Consider the following 22,781-nt stretch of genomic DNA (forward strand, 5'->3'; position numbering starts at 1 on the left):
AAGTAAACCTCAAGACTTATATTTAGGGTGACCAGGTGATGGAGGATTAACAGAGTTTATAGATAGCATATGTACGTTATGGAAGATGCAATAATTTAATGTTCTTTTTACCGAGCTTCAAGAAATACACTCTGAAGAACATCTATCATTGTTTTCATTAAATGTTAATCTATTTCTTCCACTGCAATCATAGTTCACTGTTAATCCAGTTGCTTATTTTTCTTTGAGATTATGCTTCTTAACCAGTCAAGTTGCATATAACCCACAGTTTATACCTAGGCAGTTGAACAACAATCTCCTTAGTACAATGAATTCCACATTGCTGGACAGAAATGGTTTCAATATGGAGGGATTAGCATCACTTTTTCCAGAAGCATTGTTCTTACTACAGCACGTTTGATGCCATTGACTTAGGGTAGCTTCTCTTCTACTTGACTTGCCTTATTTGGCCAATGGAGCAGAGTTTTCAAGGGCCTGTGGTCTTAGAGCTTGGTTATGGATGGGTAATATGATGGTTATTCTTGCCAACATTTTTTCCCAAAGAAAAAAAGGACTTAGCTAGCAGTTAGTTTTACTGGAAGTGGAGCAGTACCTTTCTCCCTTTTTTTTTACAATTTTTAATTAGTTTCTCTCCCATCTATTTAAGTAAGTTTCAAAGAAGGTTATTCTGGTTCAGAGGAGATGCCTAAATATAGCCCATTGTTCCTGTTAAATTTAGGAAAATTTAGTTTTCTTTTCATGGAAGCCTTTGAAATCATCTGCAATCCTGCCAGATTGGGTAAAGACAAGCTCACAAGCACAGAAGCTGAGGTTTATGAAGAAATAATTTATTTTTGCTAGCTTTGTGATAGCAGAGCTTCAAAAGTGGAGGACTTGAGGATTTTTAAGTTCATTGGCATGCCATTATTACCTGTAGGGATGATAGGTCTCTGACAGCATGGATTTTTGCAGTCTAGGGAAATACAGATCATCTCAGTTTTGCAACTCTCTTGCATTGATAGATATTGTATTTAGGATAAGTTGATGAAAAGACAATAAAAAGATAGGCTTCACATTTATTTAATTTTTTTAGAAATGTTGTGGTACACAGTCTAATGTTTGCTAAAGAGGTGGAATATACTTGCCAGAGTATTCTGGGCACTTATTTTTCATGAGAATTCATAAAATAAAACTCTACACTGCATCAGCAAAGCAATAAACTCATACTGATCCTAGTGGCATAGTTATTTCCATACCTGGAATAACTTGTTATCCAAATTATAAATTGTGTTGCTATATCTACTTTAATATTTGAATTCTTGCACTGTGCTGTGTGATGTTGTTGACTTAGTGATGTGTTTTTTATTGCAGTGTTCCTAATTGTGTGGGTTCATAAGCTTTGTCCAACATACAAAGCAGCTTCTCTTTTAATTTAAGATTTTTATGTTGATGTTCATGTGACTGAATCTCCTTCTGAGCTCCATTATAATGGTTGAGGAGAAGCAGTGATCACCTCTTCTCTTGCTGTTCTCTTCCTGCATTCCCTCCTTTCAGATACAGAAAAATTCTGGAGGCCATTTCATGCATGTTTTTATGTACTTTTGGCTCTCTATTTATTTAATGTGTAACAGTCCAAATTTAAACCTGAGTCACTAGAGAATGATCTGGAGCCCAAATGCATCACCAGTCTCAAAGAAGACATTAAATATTCCATCTCTCTATCTGTGCCTGAAGGGCAGCCACAGTTAAATCCTGTTGCCTGACTGAAACAGGCCAGATGAAAAAAAATGAATAAAGCTGTGGTCTTTTTTTTTCTGTACTTATCAACTAGGAATTTAAAACACGTATAATTTCTACAGAATTTTGCCACAAGAATACATACCCAAGAGTTCTTGGTCATATTCTGGCAACCTCTTTAATTGTGGTTCTGGGACCAGCTGAAAACAGTTGTGAGTTCATCTTAACAAATTCCAGTGTTTTTATATCACAGTGTTTTTTTCTGTTTGAGAGAGTAGTTAAAATGCTCTGTTCCACTAAACACTGTGGTCTCCCTGTTACTCTTGTGTTTTTTCTTTGAAAAAAGAGCAAATGATGACGATTTTATTTTCGTGATGTGTTTCCGTGTGAAAAAATGTCTTTATATTGCCTTCCCAGGGAGATTCACCCAGAGGGGCTGCCACAGGCCTACACTATCATTCTGCTGTTCCGTCTTCTGCCTGAATCCCCCAACGAGCCTTTTGCAATTTGGCAGATTACAGACAGAGATTACAAACCACAAGTTGGAGTTGTGCTTGATCGTAAGGATGATTATACTTGTTGACTAGAGAAGTTACATGTTATGTTACTTTGCATGTGTTCTTACCAAATGTTTCAAATCCAAAGCATTTCTACATGATAAAAGGATTATACGTTTTTAGTTTTAAGAAATTTTTTTAAACTTTGTACATCTATAGTTCAACTAAAAATAATCTAAACTGCATCTCAACTTTAGTATTAACTCTAAAATCAAAGGAAAGTACTTCTATATATTTACAGGTCATTAAGATGACCTATGATTTGTGTTTACCCAAATAAGAGGTAAACTAGATTTCATCTATAAGTTTGTGTTAGTAGGGTGGTTTCAGTAGTATGTATGAAATGAAATGTGTTATTTTTATTTATTGCAGCTGCCAGCAAAGTGCTGTCATTCTTTAACAAGGATGCAAGAGGAGAGGTTCAAACCGTAACTTTTGATAATGATGATGTAAAGAAAATCTTTTATGGAAGCTTCCATAAGGTAAAGGATTGAAATTATCATGTTGCTTTCTGAAGTACTGTTCTTTTAAATAGAAGAAAGCCAAGCACGAGTCACTGTCTGGTGACTGTATCTGGTTTTTGGATAGTATTTTAAGTTGACATAAGGACTTGCAGATCATGTAAAACAAGATCTCTGAAGTTATAGGTCTTCTTTTAATCAATGTAAGAGATTTGTCAAGAATTTGTTAAGATTGTGCAAGTGGAGGGATATATCTAAAGAAGAAATTGTAGCCTGGTTCCTGACACATGAAAGAGGAAGAATAAAACTTAAAGTGGAATAAAAAAAGGAAAGGAAGTTGTGGTGAGAAAAGATTGTGTGCGAGTGCAATGATTTGAAATCATTCAGAGCAGAAGAAGATACAGCCAGAGACAGTGAATAGGCAGGGAACCACTGTTGGGAGGTAAATAACATATTGAATAAGATTTGTATGTAAACCATATATACATGCGTATATTTTGTAAGTATGATTTTTTTTTCTTTTTGCTTGATAACACTGGGCTTAATATTCCAATGTCATGTTAACTGAGGAAGCAACAAGGAGAGAGAGCCCATAAAAGGTCACTTTATAATTTAGAATGAAAATTACAGTTTGAGAATTGACAAAATGGCTAGTGAAATCTTTACATGTTGCTGTATCAGCCTTCACTTTTCATAGATCTGTGCTTGCTTTTCTAATTTTGTGCACCAAGTTATGAGAATTTGATGTTCCAAGCTTCATTACATCTGATCATCAGGAAGTGCTTGACTCAGACTACACGTACACCTAAAAATATTTTAAAAATATTTTCTTGCTGTGTTAAGTATATATGTTGAGGGCAAGAAAGTGAGCTGAAAATGCAACATTTTTGGTTAGCTGAAAGTCACATTCTCATGTTTTCATTTATCTCCCTTCCATTTAGTTAAGTTTTCATCTGATGACTAAATATGGTCTGAGTATAGCATTTGTTTTCTTTTTGATACCATCTTCTGCATGACTTGTCACTACCAGCATTCCTTTGAGGATACTGATAAGGGGTTGCCTCTGTCAACTTCCAGATACTGGAGGCCAAATTGTCAACTGAGCTTTGCTAGACTGAAAGCCAGGAAAGATAACTGGTGCCAGCATTATAATGTTTTGTGACTTCATGTGTTTAGAAAACAGGTGATTATGAAAATAACACAGCACTATAAAAGCTATTGGTTTCCTCAGAATTCGGAGTAACTTCCCAAACTGATCTTATACTACATCCAGTTATTCTTGTTTTAGAATTTATGCCTGGTTAGTTTAGAATTTAGGCCTGATTATTTTTGACTATATGAAGAAATGTTTATGTCATTGATTTTGTAACTGATAGTTATGAGTAGCTTTGGATCATACCTACATTAAGCAGACTTTATTCTGTCTTTGACATTTGCCTTTTTTTTTTTTTAATAGCTTGGTAGGACAACACAATTTTAAGGAAATATAAGAATCTACTGGAGTGAGAAAAACTCTCAGTAAAGGCTAGGGTATGATGGTATGAAGGTTGAGTTATCCCCAAGTACTGTTTAGATGCAAAGCAGTATGTAGTGTGCCTCATTTTAGATCTCACTGTGAGAGCTGACACTTCTTCAGGTCAGTGGTGTGGAGCTCTCCACATGCTGTACTGCCAGCAGACTCTTTCAATATCTGTTGCTAATTTAGTTTAGAATCATATTTTCTCTTATAGTTTCTCTAAATGTGATAGAGCTGAGCAAACTTATCTGACAGCCCTTGCAGTGATGTTCTGCTCATTTATCAGAGCAAATGGGGAAAAATCTGTGGCCCTTGCTAGCTGGCAGAAATTAGAATTTATGTAAAATTGTCTATTACACTTGATAGTAAAAAAAAATACAGGGAAAATAAAAATCCAAGTTTTTGTATCATTTTAATAGTTAAATACATAAATACATATGGAGACAAAGTGATCCTCAGATTCCAAAAAATGAACAGTAGTGATTTGCAACTTATCTTAAAGCTTTACAATTATGAATTCTTGCTAAAGAGACTATTTCTTAAGAAAAAATTCTCAGTTACCTAATGCAATGTGTAATTCCCTGTCTTATTTTTCCCAGAAAGGAATCAAAAATTCAGATTTTGATATCTAAAGTAGCTGGAAGAGCCTTGGTTTAGAGCTATATTTGGGATTTTTCACCATGAAACTAAGATGACTTTTCTGGCTTCTCTCCAGATGATTACTAAAATTGCTATCTCAGTCAGGTTGTTAGTGATGGCATAATGGGCTTCCCCAGCCCACCTGCTGGGAAGGCCTTATGCATCAGCTGTGTTAATTAGCTCCTAATAATGGATAGCAGTAGTTATAGACAGATGAAGGAAGGAAAGTAAGATTAAAACATTTCTAAAGGTACGTTTGCAATTTCTCCTACTGTCCAGTTTCAAAGAAATGACATATCTTTACAATTCAAGGAGAGGTTTTCCTGAATATTAAACATTTTTGTGGCTTTCATTTGATGACTTACTGGCTTATTCACTGAAATACAGTTAACTACACCTAACTGTGGGGAAATTTACTTTGGCATACTTGAACACTCTGTGTAGCAGAGCCACAGTGAAAGCTGTTGAATCTGGCAAGTTCCATAGGAAAAATTCTGACTGCCTGAGACAGTCATTAAATTTCTAACTGATGTTTTGGAGAGACAGACAGCTTCTACTTTCTTATTCTTACCACGCTAGACTTCCTTTTAGCTTGTCATTTTGCAGAAGTTAGCAAGAGGAAATTTGATAATGAGTGTATATCTTTCTGTTGGTATACATATGGGAAATCAGTTTGGTTGTCTTATTGATGTGATTCACATAGCAGCAGATCAGAACAACATCAGACTTTATCTTATAAGGCAGCTGGAGAGAAAAATTAAAGCATGTTTTCTTTCCTAAAATGTCATAAATTGAATAAAGAATCAGAACTAATCAGAACAGAGTCCTTATGTTGGTGTGTTAGAAACTGTTGAAAACAAAATGTGTTGGAGTTGAATACAGAGACGTGTTATTTACTGTAAACACCAGATGCCTTCTTTAATTAGATTTATTGCTTAGGCCATGAGATTCAGGCTGGAATGCAGATCTGGCAGTGATTTAAGTGTTTAAGTGACTGAGTCAATGACTTGGGAGAGCTCTCCTTATTTTTGATTGCTGTTATTTCTTCTTCTTTGGATGGATAGGTGATGCTCAGCAGTTATTCCTGTTTGAACCTTTTCAAGCTGATCTCATTCAACATTCTGATGTAGATTTACCTTTACTAAATTGTTTTTTTGTGCTAATGAAAACATAATGATCTATATTTGCTGTGCAATCTGTTTTATGTTATTTAAATTGTGACAAATACTTAACATTCCAGTAGAAGGACTTGCATATTAGGTAGTTTTCAGAGCAAGTAAATTACATCTGCAATGTATTTAAACTGGATGATGCAGTTATAATTTTTTATTATTATTATTTGTTCAATGAATTCATTTGGGAATTTTAATTAAAATCCCCACTTGTATACACAGCACTAAGATATAAAGGGTAAGCACATAATTTAAAAAAAGTTTTAGATAAGCTGTGCTGATGCCTTGGAGACAAGTCTGCATGGGAAAATATTCAAAAGGGAAAAAAAAGGAAAAATTCCCAGGAGATTGTTCAGGCACTTATTGACTCAGGACATTTAGGGGAATCTCTCAACTTTGTGCCAATTTTTAAAGCAGTCATCAAATAGCAACATGCTTCTGTATGGTTATGTACTGTGATAAGGGAAGAATTAAAAAAAAAAAAACCAACAAAAACACATACTTCAGGGATTCTTTACTCCTGATCTTAATGTGTTGATACATTAACAATTACATAGCTATTATAATGATAGATTTGAAATATGTGCTGTCAGTAAGATATATAAAACCCCTGAAAACTTTATTTTGCCTGAAGATGCTCTTTATCAACTGCATATTAGACATGCTCAACTGGCTCCTGTTTATTTCTCAGAGACCCCTAAATATTTTCTGTGCTTTCAGAGAAATGTTGAAAATTAACTTTTGTAACATTTGCCATACATACTATAAATGTTTGGAAAGATAATCTTTGCTTAGGTTTTGTATGTTCTTCTGTTTAAGGTTTTCTATGTTTCCCCCAAGCACTTCATTCTCATCTCCTGGTAAACATACTCTCTCTTTATTATAATCATTCCTTTCTCCCTCCTAAGTGTCTTCTATTTCCAATAATTAATCTCTTCCATTTCCCTCTTTCCCCTTGTTTTGGCATATGTTTGTGTAACCTGATTTCTTTTGTGGAAATTTTCTCTTGAATCTTCCTTTATTTTGTCTTGCTCTGGGCAGGCTTCTCTGGTCACTTCCTGGATCTCAATGTAGTTAATGCCTCTGGTTGAGTCATCTGTGGAAACTGAACTCTGTATCTTTGGGTCTGAAACAATCTACTCTCTGAACTACAGAGTCTGTTAGCCAGTCGGCAGTCCCAGGCTTATAAACATCTTGTGTGGTCCCAGCCATCAGAAGAGAACAAGAAATGCTTATATTCACTTCCTCTCAAAAGTTTCTTTTTTGTTTTTTTTTTTACTTCCATGCCATCTTAAAAAAAAAATTAGGCAAGCTTTTAAAATAGTTAATAATAGCTCAACTATTACATTAAATAGTATTTCTTAGCTGTGCTTGTGTGTTCATCTTATTGACCTTCAACACATTCTAAAGAGATTATAAATGTCATAGACTTTCCCTGAGTTTGAATTTTTCCACCAGTTGGAGGCAAAAGAGGAGTACTAGGAATAAAATTTAAAACAGCACTATTGAATCAATGAAATACTGTTAAGATGGTAAAGTAACTGTGTGCCAATGTGCCATGTCTAAATATTTTGTTAAATTTTTTTCAGGTCCATATTGTTGTTACTTCATCAAATGTTAAAATTTACATTGACTGCAGTGAAATAATGGAAAAACCAATTAAGGAGGCTGGCAATATCACAACTGATGGCTATGAAATACTAGGGAAGCTTCTAAAAGGCGACCGAAGATCAGCAACAGTAAGCAAGAAATATGAATCCATTTATTATTGCAAGACCTTGACATTTTCTGATGAGAGAGATTAGAGATTAGGGATTGTTGGGAAACCACTGCTGCATCATCCAAAGCTTTCAAGCATCTGTATTGTCAAACCCAATACTTAATTGAGAAGTTAATCTTTACAGCTTCTTGTTCTAGCGGAATTGCAAGAACAAAAATGTAGTAGCTGGAAGTCACACTCAGGTAAATTCAAACAAGGGCAGGAGTTTTCTTCTTTTAACAGGGAGAGCTGATAGCGATTGAGCGCATATACTGTGGATGCTCTATCATTAGAAATAAATGGAGGAGTGATTTTTAATGAAAATGTTGATAGATTTCATACCTAACAACACACCTAACTTTATGATCTTTCAAGAGTATTACTTTTTTTTACAGTTAGAAATCCAGAATTTTGACATTGTATGCAGTCCAGTTTGGACTAGCAGAGACAGATGCTGTGATCTCCCTTCTATGGTAAGTATGAATGAACCAGAGTCAGTCCAGAAATATCTTACAGACAGTAAATTTAATAATATTACTGTTAGGCTGTTATTAAACCTTGTACTGACAACACATCTAAATTACAGTTGTCAGAGCAGCCAGTCAACTGCACCTTCTTTCAAAGTTTTGTGTCTGAGATGGTAAAGCTGTAATGCTAGAATTGAGCCCCTTAGAATTTTGCAAAAAATATCTGTTATATTTGTATTCCAGTGATGTTTCAAATTCTAGGTATTATAAATTGGGAAATTCTTTATTTATTTATTTAATCTGCTCTTGGAGTGGCATTCAAAAAAGTAACTATTATTTGTCAGCACAAGCTGATTGCCAAATGCATATAAATACTACAACAATATTTTGCTCGTGCCTCTATTGTTAATGCCTTGCATAGCTCACAGAGAAAATTTGCTAAAAATATAAAAGATCCTGTAGAACATTTGGAAACCACAGTTTAGCTGTGAGTTTTACTTGGAAACAGGGTAATAGAGAATCTTCCTGCTATTGTTTCAGAAAAGCATGCTTCCACTGAGTACATTTCTTTAAAAGGACAGTAATAAGTTGTGGTTGAATTTTCAGAGAGATGAAGCAAAGTGCCCAGCTCTTCCAAATGCTTGTACCTGTACTCAGGACAGTGTGGGACCTCCAGGACCTCCTGGACCAGCTGTAAGTTACCAGCTATAACTGTTCACAATAGAAAGTTTTCTGATTTTTAAATTGATGGAAGTAGTTTTGTGTTGGTCTATGGTTTTGTGAAACAAATGTCGGTCAGAGACGTAGTTTCCATCATTATATCCTTAACATCATGGTAATCCTTCCCCTTTTCATCAGCTCCTACCACATCTACTTGCTTGGATGATCTTTTCCTATATTTTCAGTGTGATCACTGAGATTAGCTCCTCATTGTTGGATAGGCCGAAAGACTCTGGCCCAGACTCTTGCACGTCATGTACAAGACATTTTTAATGGACTGAAAAAATATTTTTCCTAAATAGAGAGTCAAGATTTCACTCCAAGGAAAGATTCTTTACTCTGTCAGGGAAATAAATTATTTTTTATGGGGAGAGATATTAATTTATGGAATGGACATAGTTCTATCAATTGCTTTGAATATCAGGGAGTTATAGTCAGCCCAGTAGTCATACTTTGAAAGTGTCAAAAGTGCTGCATGAAGAAACTAAAGCCCAGTAAAGCTTTCTGGTAGTCTACTAGAGAGGTAGTCTACTATTCATAGTTTTTGATTAATATAAATTGGAGTTTATGTTTGCAGAGACAAAAACCAAAAGAATATTTTTTCATGGGCTGAATTGGCAAGGCTGAAGCTGATGTGGTTTCCCTGAGCTCGTGATGCATATGTTATTCTACTACTCTTTTTAGCAGTACTATCTGTACACTTCAAAACTTTGGGGCTTCACTTCAGAGTTTGTTAAAGGGAATTCATAATGCACATAAGTATTATGCACCTTTGCTTTCTGTGTATGAAGTACATTTTCTTTCCAAATACTCAATTTAGGGTGGCCCAGGCGCTAAAGGTCCCAGAGGTGAAAGGGGTTTGACTGGATCATCTGTAAGTATGTTTCCCAAAATGCATCTATAATGGTGTTACTACAGGCTTACCTGTATGAAAGTTTTAATGCTTAGTTTTAGTCTCAGAATGTTGATTAAAAATTTAGTTGAAAATATGCCTTTATGTTACTTACGTGCAGCCTATCTATTTGAGATTATATATCACAGTCTATGTAGCCTCAAAGACATTGACCACACATCAGGATACTGGGATTATGTGTGTCAGAGTGTTAATACACACTCTGCAGCATTATTGTTCTCTCATCTATACAGAGGACATAACAATACTTCTAATTGGCACTGCCAGAGGGCATGTATTGGCCTGAGACTGCCAACATGAATCAGAGAATAGCTTATGAAAGAGTATGCCTCTTGAACAGCTATTTCCACAGTTCTCCCGAAGCATTAAATGTGTCTCCAGGCTTCTGACTTACCTTAAGTGTCTAACCCAAAGGATTTTGCAGTTATGGATTTCAGGCAGGATTGTCATTTACAATTTTGTTTTAATTTTTTGCTTTAAGGGACCTCCTGGTCCTCGTGGTGAGACAGGTCCTCCGGGCCCTCAAGGTCCCCCAGGCCCACAGGGTCCCAATGGGCTGTCAATCCCAGGAGAACCGGTGAGTGTCCCTTTTGAGTGCCCCTTTTGAGTGCCACCAGCAGGAAGTGTGTGTGGAGCCAGAGCTGCCCATGGGGACGGTGGTCTTGGGAAGGATGGCAGCTTTGCCAGAGCATTAGTTTGTCCCTGCAACGCAGTAGCATTGCGAAACACATCTCTTTCTGAAATAAGTCTTAATAAAATAGCATTTTCTGTCCGGAATGTTACATGTGCTTACGGGATTTTAATGAAGGGACAAAGTCTGAGTGCAGTAATGTAAATTGTGCTACTCTGTTGTCAGCCTTAATGGTGTTTCTGTAGAGTTGCTAGACATTCCAGTTTAAGGACTCAAAACTATCAAACTGTGGTACAGGAAAATTAAGGAAGCAATATTACTTCAAAGACTTTTTCACAGACTTCCATATTCAACTTCTTTTGTCTGTAGCTAGGGGTTTTCTTGGCATATTTTAGCAAGATTTTTTTCATCCATATTTTAGCAAGATGCAATTTCTGATTTCGTGTGTATACCTTCAAAGCCAGAGTAATTCTTATTAAAACTGATGAAGTTTCACTATATTCTGGTTTTTATAGAAGATTGAATGTATAACTCTACTTTGTGAATGTATTAAGGCTGCTTTTGCCATGTTTCAATAATTAACTTGAGTTTTAATATATTCAGGAGCTTTTTTTATGAAGTCTTTGATCAAAATTTATAAAGTCTTTGGAAAGAAGAAGTGATGTCTAATTCCATGATCTGTTATTTTTCATTTGAAAATTGGTTACCTGCTCCAGCTGTAATGGAATTTGGGAAAGCAAAATGTGCCTTAAGATAGACATTAGGAAGACCTTCTGTTTTGTAAGGACAAAGTAGAATGATTTTGTAACCCTGTGTATATTCTTTTCATGCTTTTTTTTTGGTTATATACTGGGAGGAAAAATTTATTAAAGAAGATCTAGGGGTATCAAACAGCAAGAAAGTAAATACATTCCTCTTACATGTGTAATGCAAATAAGATATTTATTTGTCACATTCACTTGAAAAAGAATGAAAACACCAACATTCGTGGAATTTCCCATTAGCTAACACGAATTTAGGGCACTTTTGAGTCATGTACTTTAGTTTTCCTATAAATTGCGAATCACGTTCTGAGTCTATGTTTACAAATTTTTTGATTAGTACCAGTTGTTAATGCTGGATTATCATGCAAGCCACTCTAAAAAATGAATATTGTTTTGTCTAGTTTAGTTCATGTGAGTTTGGACCGTGCATTTATACTACAGTGCTGTAGCATATAGGGAAGGCCAGCTAGTTGTGAAAGGCAACAAATTGCTTCTTTATATCCTCCTACACCTTGTGTCCTGGAAGTATGATGCATTCTGTAATCATTTGTGAAAATCATAGGGTCGTCAAGGAATGAAAGGGGATGCTGGCCAGCCTGGACTCCCAGGGCGATCGGTAAGTTAGACAAGGTGGTGTCATTTTGCACTATTCCTGATGCAACCTGTTTGCTGGACAGCTGTCTTTGACATCACTAGGAGTCATGGGCTCTTCTCATACCTCCCTGGGCCACAGTTTTGGAAACACAGTTATCTTGCACTTAGAAATTTGAAATATAGGTAATAGTAAACCATTTAAAACAGCAAACGTGAAAAAACCAGGTGTGCTTGGTCAAGCCGAATGTCCATCTGGACAGTTGTGAATGCACAATGACAGACCATTTGATTAGAGAGAGTACTCTGATAATTCCCCAGGAAGGTCTCTCATCTTTTGACCACTTGCAGTTAAATGTCTTTCTAAAATAAACTTGCAGAACCTTTGCTGTACCCTTCTTTAGCAGTGTTGCCTAATTACTTTCTACTTTTGGAATTCAAATGGCCTTGGCACACCAATTGTATGCTTTCTGAAAGAAAACAACAATATTTAAGTTCAGTTACTTGCAGGTTTCTGTATGTCAAACTATACAAGGAGGAGAAAGTTAAGGTCTTTTTTAGTTGGCCAAATTTATAGATAATCTAAGTTCATTGATCTGCACATGTCACGGCATAATGAATATTCCTTGGTTACTATATTGTTATTAATTTTACTGATGATAAAAAGACTACATGAGGAATGCTTAAGTGCTGTTGTGGACTTAGTTTCATGTATCAGATAAGGTCAGTCATGGGCCAAGGGCCTTGTATTCTTGGTCTGTTTCATTAGTCCTTATAACCCTGAGTAGTATACTTTTAGGGAGTAGTAATGTTCTGTAGGAAGAAAAGCTACATGTTAGTGTGCAATGAGATTAGACAGAAAGGAAGAGGAAGAACACATATACTTGATATATATGGAATGACATAGCAGTGATGTTTGTTCTGTCATGGATACAATTTCTCACTCTTTCTTCCTTCAGGGAACACCAGGTTTACCTGGTCCGCCTGGACCAGTGGGACCTCCAGGAGAAAGGGTAAGGTTTCCTCAGTTTATGTTCTGAAAAGACCAAGTAATGTTATTTTTGTGTTGTCAGATTTTTCCCATTCTTTATATATCTTTCAATTTTCAAATGTTTTTTCAAGAGGAGTCCTTTTATCAGCATCCCTTCTGGACAGACAAAAGTAGAAGGGTTGGAAACACATCAGGGATGAAAACCTCTCCAGACAGCTATTGGCAGCCAGATAGGATATGTAAAAATTGCCCTGCTCCCTTCCCTGATGAGGTTCTCAGCTGCCTTCACCCTTAGAGCAGTACTTCCCCCAGGCAGGGCTCTGCCGAGGGACTCAGCCCTGCTGTCTTCCTCACATTGTTGCTGCTACAGGGAATCTCTTTGAAACTCTGCTTATCTCAACATCTGGGAGATGCCATACTGGTAAGGAATCTGACTGTGCCAAACTTACTGTGAAGTTTAGGCTTGCCCCTAAACCTTTCGCTATCAGGAGCTTCTTTGGATGGAGAACTCTGAAATGTCTTCCTAATGAAGGGCAAGTATGCAGGTATTTTATTGTGGAGCTGCAATTCCTTTCTTCTAATTGCAGTCAAGTAAATCTCTTTTGTTGTCACAGTGGAATATCACCTTTAAGATGACTGAAGCAATTATTTGCCTTAACAGTCAAAATTAATAGCTGATATGTGCATTTATAGCCATTCTTTAGTGGGAATTCATAGCTGGAAATGGAAATAGATGACTGTGTGATAGCCAGTTGCCAAAGAGGATACTGCTGGATTGGTGGGTCATGGACCATCAACACTGACCCGTGAATGCTATGTTGGATTACTGAAATGGGATTTCTCAGCCTTCATTCTTCCAGGGGAAGTATCTGAAAGGGAGGGGGCTCTCCAGTTAAGTATAAACTTCTGATGGTCCAGTTAAGCCATGAATAGGAAACAGTGAAAAGAGAGATTTTGCTTGTCTGGGATAGAATAATGATTCTTTTTCTCAAAAAATATTAAGAAACATTGATTTCATTTTCAGTTAATCAACAGCAGCTGAACATCTAAAGTGTCTGAAGCTCATTCTTCCATAGCCTTCTCCAGCATGATTTGTGATAGCTATTTTATGACTTGTACTGTGGATAGGTTTTAAAAGAAATGCCAGTAGTAATCATATATATACAATTATATAACTGTAAAGACCCCTTTTCTCTAATCTTGCCTTTGTTTTTGAATAGGGTTTCACAGGAAAAGATGGTCCCACAGGTCCCAGAGGCCCACCAGGACCAGCGGTAAATATAATTTTGTCTTTGGTGTGATCTGAATTAAGAGACCTGAGCCAAGAGAGAGCCATTGACATTTTCAATTTCTGTCAAATATGAAATGGATCCTTTGCTCAATCTCCTAAATGGGTCTGAAAAATTTTTGGTAGAGGGTGAGCAGAGAGCTGGGCAAAACATATATTCACAAACGTTCATAACAGTGGTTTTGAAATTGATTTCTGCCTGAGTAAATAAGGGAAGAACCAGTTTATCTGGTTATTTAGCCATGATCTTAAAATGCATAGCTAGGTCTTCTGAAACCAATTGTCTTATTACTTGAACACTGGTGAAAACAAACACTGTAAATACAAGGGTTTTTTGACTAGAGTATTTGAGGATTAGTTTTTGCTTACAGAGCTGCTTCATTGTGTTTTGTGGGACCATGCTAGAAAAGCAGATGGCCATTACAGAAAAGCCTATGTTGGATCATACAGCCTGAGATAGGCAATTTGCTGCAGCTCCATGTCACCAGGTCCAACCTAGAGCAAGTTGGAAGGTGCATTTCCAGAAGGCAGATGCACGCAGAACACATATTTGCATTACATATATAGACAGCAGTCTCTAAGGCAGGATATTATTTGGGCTGGCCCCACGCCCCCATACTTGTCTTTCTCATGTTCCTTTGTGAATGTGCAGATGAGCTTTTGTCACGTAATCTGATACTGGCCTTTTAATTTTTTTGCATTTATCTAGTAGCTCTAGAATGGCTTATGGTTTCCTTGTGGATTTTTACATGGATCACAGACCTGCTAGGTGAACTTAGAAAGCCCAACTGTTTTGTACTTTTTTAGGAATTGGTCTTTAAGAACGATACCAAAAACTTAAACTCACCCTCTGCATCTTTGAGTGCCACAATGCCTGTTAAACTGTGGCGGTACATAAAAGAACACATTTCAAGAGGAAACAAACTGTTTATTCCATAAAAAAATTTTCAAGCCTGATATGTACCTCAAAAGGAAACAACCTGATAGGAACTACTTTCAATATTGCTTTGTACTCAATAAAGTAACACATTTCTTATTAGTGCTTAGGTAATTGTGTATTTCCACAATTCATTTTACTTGTCTTCTCTTGCAGGGTGCTCCTGGAGTTCCAGGAGTTGCTGGCCCAAGTGGAAAACCAGGGAAACCAGGAGATCGTGGGACACCAGTAAGATAATGATACACTTAGAGTATCAAATTTAAAATTACAGTCTGTTGATGAACACGAGACTTTTGCTGCTTTAAATAGTTGTCTTGCACTTATGATGGTGGTTAATACAGTGGAGCTGACCTAAACCCACAAGTCTTTTTTTTTTAAAAAAAATTATTTTTACAGTATGCCATTTTGCTGAGTTTAATAGTTGGGGCTGGAAATTGTGGTCTCTGGTTTCCACTAAAAAGATCGTAGACTATTATGTGCCAAGACATATATTCATTCCTACACTGCATAAGCATGGAAAACTAGGTCAGCAAAATGATTGTAAAATCTTTACATTAGTGCATGTGTGTAGTAAAAAAGTGATAAACTGCTGAAGGTGGACAACCTTTGATAATATTACATAATCAGTTCTGTTTTGCAAATGTTTCATTATTTTTACAATGCTATTTCACAGTTATTTAGCAGTGGCTTCTGTGAGTTCTAGTCAGACTTTTAAAGTGCTTCCTAAACAGGGAGAAAGAGCAGGAGGTGTTGCCTCCCACCAACAGTTTCAGGGAAAATTTAATTTGAGTCATTCATGGGATCTCTGAGAAATTATGCTTGAGTCAGGAGTAGAGACAGCAAGTGAAATGAGAAGTCATTCATTACTTGTGGATGATGTTTGGCGGTCATCTAGAATTTTCTATCCTGACTCAGTGTAGTTGTATATAAAAAAACTGGATAATTTGAAAGAGTATGTAGTAGGCTGGGAAACTTGATGGCCATGAAGTGGAAGCTCCCAGGAGCACCTGGAAGCTGGGTCATTTTCTCATACACAGTCTGTGTTTGCCAGACTATAAATTCTAGTTCTCTTTGTAGTAGAGGACACAGAGTGTCTTAGGAAAGTCTTGAAGCTTTCCTGCCTTTAGATATACATTGCTATACATTACATGTTGAATAGACATGGCTGGAGCACAAAGTGCTGTATTTCACAAGGGAGCTTTAAATTGTCAGGTGTAACTGATTTTTCCTTCACCTGGGACAATAGACAGCTGACCAGGTTCAGAAGTAAAGATCTTCTGCAGGTAAATAATGTGTTTAGAAGGAAATCTGGTTACAAGCCCAGTTTAAAGGCTTTTGCAAAGCAAGGCAGTCAACTTCTGTCCAAGCAACATGTCTAAATTCTCCTGCACTCTAATTCTTAAGAGTTCATTTCAATTAGAAATAAATGTTTTCCCCCACAGTTATTGCACTTTCTTGTAATGAGACACTGTGCATCATATTTACCATTTCTAATGTTTTTAGAACAGATCCCAGCAGGAATTCTGGCTTGTACCTTGTACAGATGTTTAATCAGATTCCTGGTGGACAGAATTTCAAGGCCTTCCTTTGTTTGCAGTACTACAGCTGCCAAAGGTGCAGCCTGACAGCCAAATGCAACTTGCACTGTCATGAATCATAATTCTGCCTGAAGAGAAAGACAATGAGGCTTCACTTTGCCTCTGGTAAATACAAGGAATAAATAATTTTTCACCAGATCATGCCAGTTTTTTCTACTACCTGATCAATCTGTATTGCTAGTACTAATAAATGAAAGTGAGGAGAAAGACCCTTGAAAACCAAGGGATATTGCATTCCAGGTAAAAGGTATACAGTTACCTGCAAATTATGAGCAGCCTTGGTGTTCTGAAGTTACTCCCAGTGGATGTGGTCAGCTGGAGTTCCTTCCTGATGTATTCAATTCCACTAAATGTGCTAAGTTGAGGCACACCACACTGTAAACATTTCTCTACCTCACTGTGTACTTATACTAGAACAAGTAAATCCTAGAAGTGTTAACTGAATTTTCATGGAAATAGGAAATTTGGCTTTTTGGTCTGCTTACAAGTACCTCCAAGAGAAACTTAGGTGTTTTTTCCAGTGTAGCAACAAAATGACTGAAAAAGGAACTGTAAGAACACAAATGAGTTGGTAATTTATTGAGAACTCTATGCAGACTATCCTAGAGAAGACTAAAATATCTGTTGTCTGTCTGGGTCAGAGAGTGAGAATTCCATAGTGGTTCATACACATATCATAAGGTAACAACCATCAACAGCAAGAAAGACTCATTAAACTAGAAGAGGATATTGGTTCAAGAAGAAAGGGATATGTTTTCTATGAATAAATATAATGGGAAATAGAAGATGGTGGACTATTACAGAGGAGAAGTTCCAGTACTTGTTTTATAAGTGTGAGACTAAAAACAGTAACGATGGGTAGGCAAACTAAGTTGTGTTAAGGTACAGCTGTCCTCTTTATAAAACAGACTCTCCGACTTTGTTGATTTAGACAGTTCCTGAGAAAAAATGCGAGGCATTTTAATTTAATAAGGAAGGTGCTATTAAACTGATGCCTCCAGGACCAAATAAACTGTGAAAACTTTTCGAGGGTAGTCCAAGTCTGTTGTGAGTTACGTGCAGATTTTGAGAATTTTGCATTCTCTGCTGCCGTGTGTTCACTGCTCTTGCATCCCTCTATGCAGATGTCCTAATGAAGTCTCAAAAAGGCGCTGCTTTGGGAGCAATGAGCTGGTGGTTCTTGAGGGAAGCGAACGTTCTTTTGGGAAAAACAATTGAGCACATTATCTTTAAAAGTAAAAATAGCAAAACTTCCTTTGTTTTGTCCTCCTTCAGCAGTAGAACTATGCTGCAGCCCCAGCCTTCATCCCACAGCTCAGAAAAATCCCACATGCAGCATAAACCAGCTTTTCCAGCACTGACCCCAAGTGACTCCTTCACTGCAGGATAGCAACAAAACAGAATGCCAGCAGCAGCTGCTGTTTCTCAAAATGCTGTCAAGCAGTAGGCTAAACTGCACTTCTTTGTCTATTAAAAGAAAATTAACTGAAATTTAAGTGGCATATAACCAAGAGGGAGGAAGATGCAAATAGTAACTCAGTAATTGCAAGGTTTTTTTTGAAAATTTGTTTCTAAAATATCCAGGTGGAAAAATGCACTTTATTGTTAACATGGTCAGTCAGCCTCTAATCTTCAAATTTTAAAGTTAGCTTCAAATAGGCTCTAGATTTCCAGCTACAAGGGTGAATCAGTGTATGTTTGCAACACCACAAATTGAGGAATGAGGCTAATTTTATTTCAATGAATTTTAAAATTGACCATACATGGCATTATCATTTTCCTAGCTGGGGGATCTCATTGCCTTGTCTTGCCCTGCCTTGCCTCCTCTCTCTCTCTCTCCTCTTACCTAATGAATAAACAAAAGATGTACTGTATGATTTGCTGCTGGTAGAAGGTCTTACTATGAAAGCCATAGAAAGAATGAGAATAAAACAAGAATGTATTATAAATACATACACAGCAGATAATTTCAAAGGAATACACTTGCAGGAAATAGAAAAATTGGAACATCTCAAATAGAAAGAGAAGCATGAATAGTTTCTTTACCATTTTTCCCCCCACAGATTTTTCATGTAATAGACTAGTGAAATTAAAAACCTACAGTTCTGTTCAATGAATATTTCAGGTACATGCAATAGTTTATGAATGAGATGTTAATTGGGAATCAAGTTAAACGGTTTTTTTAGAGTTTCAATACATCATCATTTACCACAATGTTTATTATTGGAGAATGACAGACAGAAATGTCCTATTTTCCTGATGGTTTTTATTGTTACCAATTATTTATGGTATGGCATTTACAAGTCCATAGTCTGTTTCAGCATATGGCTGTAATAAGCTAAAACTAAAAGACAAACATTTCCCTGTGGACTTCACAGAGTAAGAAAAATATAGATGAAAAGCAAAGGACAGAAGGGAAAGGATATTCATCAGCTTCATGGGTATATTTTATACATATTAGCAGCTGCCTCACTGGTGGCATAATTTATTCCAATGGCACATTTATGGTGTCACCATTCTGAATCTTTCATTTGAGTCTGTACAATTAATTTTGCAAGAACGACCTGTTATTCATGATGCAAATGTACCGTATGACAACTACTTAACTTGGTGATGGATGAGCTGTCTCATATTTTCTGTGCCGTGTCATGGAGTAGGTGTGTGCAACTCTGCAGCAGAGAAGCTCAGAGACCACACTAAGCTCACACCCTGACATACCCCGAGGGCATTTGTCTGCCCAAGGCCTCGACAGAAGTGTGTGAAACAGTGTCACCACATTCGAGAGGTGTCTGCTGTGACCTCAGTGGAATGATTTGGTGTTCCGTGCTGTTGAAATTAATTGCGGGTACTGTAGGAATGTTATGAGAAACAGCTGCAGCCCACACTTGGCCTCTGCTTTGTTAATGGTGATAAATAGATTCCTTAAAGAAATACTACACTGCAAAAAGCAGTAACACCCAGGATGTGTGTGTTTCTATGTAGAGAGCCATGAAGTGCAGCAGATGACCAAACTGATCTTTCTACCTTTGAACTATCCCTTATGTTCAAGTAGGAATTTAGGCTAGAAATCAAAATCATGCTAGCCCCATCATTATTCCCAGTGTTTTTCACTTACACATACATACATACAAATTAGAATCAGTCCTCCTGGTTTGCTTCTTTCATAGTACTCTTGAAAACTGAAAACCCCACAACCACTAAACTATTCAAAGGCAAATGGAAAGTGCTGCAAGAGAAAAGTTGGCAAATGTTATTAATTATAAAGAAGCTCAAACTAAGACTTCTATGAGACATTTTAAAGACTAGAAATGGTTGAGAATTAGGAGAGAAGCTGTCATTATAAATAGAATAAGCACTCTCTCCATTTTATGTGTCATCTCTACATCACTCTATTTCACTTAATATAGCATCCTTTTCATATAGATTTAAGAAGATTCAACTACCTTTCCTTGACATTTTGTTCTTCCTAATATACCTTCTGTAATATGTTGTCTTAAAATTAAACAGACATATAAAACTTAAACAGTCATATATTACTCATACAAGACCATTGATCATTTACACAAATATGATGCTAGAAATTCAACTTTGAAATTGACAGTGTGATCCAAGTGTCAGAATACATCCATTTTTTGGTCCTAGTTTGAATTTTTCTTTCAGATCTTTTTCTTCTGTCTCTATTAGTGTGTTTGATGACAGACAAAAGATCATTGTTTCTCCACTCTTTTCTGCCACCTGTTTTAGCATCCCTGAAATGAGAAGTTCAAGGAGAACCAGATCTTTCTTCTTGAAAAGAAGAAGTCAAAACATTTTCTAGAATTACACATCTCGAACTTATATTTGGGTTGAAATAACATAATCCTTCAGTTGCTTAATTTTTACTTATTTATTTTAGGGTACACCTGGAATGAAGGGAGAAAAAGGTGACAGAGTAAGTCTACTTAAAAGACAATTCTTCTCATAATTTTGAAATTAAACACTATGTCTTTAAAAGTACAAAGTGCTAATGAAACACTTGTTTTGGATCTGATTATTTAGGGTGATATTGCTTCTCAGAACATGATGCGAGCAGTTGCAAGACAAGTTTGTGAACAACTGATAAATGGTAAACAGTGTTGCTTGATTTGTATCCCATAGAAGTAATTAACTGCTTTCTTAAAAAGATAAAACAATGGTCACTAAATTTGAAGTGACACATATTGGCCACAGAGCACAGCAGGAGCTTGACAATCTGATAGCTGTCCAATGCAAATGAATTGGTGGAAAAAATGTAGCAGCAAACTTTTGTAAGATCCAGAGGCCAGTTTGATAATCACAGACTAACAGAATAAACTGAGTTGGAACTAATCTGTGACCTTTGGAAATGCACATGCAATTTAAACATTCTGGTGAGGTCCCCTTTGTCATTTTGCTCCAAAATTACTTCATCTTTGCAATAAAATCAGTATATATTTTCTCATTAAACATGTCTTATCTTCAAGAGAAGGGAATCAGTGAGAAAAAGGATGCTTACTGCAGACACTTTGCCAGCAGGGAAAGACAGATGAATGCTGGTTAAACACTGTGCGCAGAATCAGTGGTGCTATGCAAGTAAAACCAATGTTTATTTGGAAAAGGACTTCAAATTTAATTTCAGTCCTCTGCTGCCACATAGTGCAGCTCTGCAGCCCATGAAGTTGCTCTCTGCAGAGAGAGTCTCTCTGATCTTGAATCAGTGCTTTGAATCAGTAGACCTGCCAAGGAAGACAGAGGCAAACTGGTTTTTTATATTGTATCTATTACAAGGTTAAGTGCTGACTGAGGAAAACAGATATACCTTTTGGATCATTAAGAGTGCCTGTATGCAGGGAGGAGGACAGCATGTCCTTTGAAATGTCTGTGATGGATGCTAATAAAAACATTTCTATTAGTTAGCCATCACAGAAGAAGTAAAGTACATTTGTGAATGTGTTAGATTTATGAATAAAGATGTCATGTCCAAGATCTTTTAACATTTCTTAGTGCATCCCTGCCTTATTTTTTCATATTCAGCTGATCTCTTTCTTCAGTGTTATGGTAGGACTGACATATTATACTAATCAGATGTGTCTCTACATTAAGGCTTCCTACCTGCAGAGCTTCAAAATGGTGTTGCTTTTGTTCACAAATAGTTTTTTTGGAAATGAAATTTGACCAAATACAGAAGGTGTATAGGTACAAGCCTGTGCATCCTATAGGCTTAAGAAAATTACTTCATTGATTGTGCTGCTAACTCTGCACATGAATAATTTATATTGCCTGTGGTAGCTGCAGAGGTCTGAAAGTACAGAGAAATGTGATATTACAGCTTTAGAAGTGGAGCAAATCCTTTCTGTTCTTCAGAGTAAAAACAACCTCTAAATAGAACTCAAAGGATGAGTATTGTAAAAAATTGCCTCTTTTTTGATTTTAATAGTTCTATGATAATTTTTTTAATGTCACTGGCTTCCAGAAGCTCTCTGACCCCCTCCCTTCTCCATTTATGTTCAGCTTTCTTATTGGACATTCGTCTTAAGCCGTTCTAATTAATCTGTACTAATTTATTGAATAGAAACAAGAATAGGATTTAATTAAGAGAGATAATATTTTTTTCCCTCCAACTCTGAGGAAAGATTTTCACTCATTTCACATTTTTATTTTCTTTTGAAGGTCAAATGAGCCGGTTCAATCAAATGCTGAATCAAATCCCGAATGATTATTATTCAAACCGAAACCAGCCAGGGCCACCAGGTCCACCAGGTCCCCCAGGAGCTGCTGGGACAAGAGGAGAACCTGGACCTGGAGGAAGACCAGGATTCCCAGGACCTCCTGGGGTTCAAGGACCACCTGGTGAAAGAGGTGAATAAATTTCATGGCAGCTGTACTGTGGATGTAGTGCAGAGGCTGCCGGAGGAGCAGTGTGCTCCCTTTACCATGTCAGTCTGCTCTCTTTACCATTTCTCCCTTTTCAGACTAGGAAGCCCTGCTAGGCCACTTGGATTGCCTGAGGGACACTGGTGTACTGAAGGACAGGGTTAACTAGATCAGTGCTTTCCTGTCTCTT

The 22,781-nt window shown here is 36.7% G+C and overlaps 1 protein-coding gene across 7 annotated transcripts in view; it reads left to right on the plus strand.

Moving 5' to 3' along the window:
* The window catches only part of COL12A1 (collagen type XII alpha 1 chain), a 99,901-nt gene that overhangs the window by 71,488 nt on the left and 5,632 nt on the right, over positions 1–22,781 (plus strand). For all 7 annotated transcript variants that reach the window (XM_030235504.2, XM_050972288.1, XM_018919172.3 and 4 more), the window contains 14 exons: positions 2,134–2,276; positions 2,646–2,755; positions 7,651–7,800; positions 8,216–8,293; positions 8,894–8,980; positions 9,828–9,881; positions 10,402–10,497; positions 11,878–11,931; positions 12,866–12,919; positions 14,118–14,171; positions 15,279–15,350; positions 20,616–20,651; positions 20,759–20,825; positions 22,388–22,576. In XM_030235504.2, the coding sequence (XP_030091364.1) occupies positions 2,134–2,276; positions 2,646–2,755; positions 7,651–7,800; positions 8,216–8,293; positions 8,894–8,980; positions 9,828–9,881; positions 10,402–10,497; positions 11,878–11,931; positions 12,866–12,919; positions 14,118–14,171; positions 15,279–15,350; positions 20,616–20,651; positions 20,759–20,825; positions 22,388–22,576 (1,244 nt within the window). The remainder of the gene's footprint in view (positions 1–2,133; positions 2,277–2,645; positions 2,756–7,650; positions 7,801–8,215; positions 8,294–8,893; positions 8,981–9,827; positions 9,882–10,401; positions 10,498–11,877; positions 11,932–12,865; positions 12,920–14,117; positions 14,172–15,278; positions 15,351–20,615; positions 20,652–20,758; positions 20,826–22,387; positions 22,577–22,781) is intronic.

The sequence above is a fragment of the Serinus canaria genome, chromosome 3, assembly GCF_022539315.1.
Source record: "Serinus canaria isolate serCan28SL12 chromosome 3, serCan2020, whole genome shotgun sequence".
Taxonomy (NCBI): Eukaryota; Metazoa; Chordata; class Aves; order Passeriformes; family Fringillidae; genus Serinus; species Serinus canaria.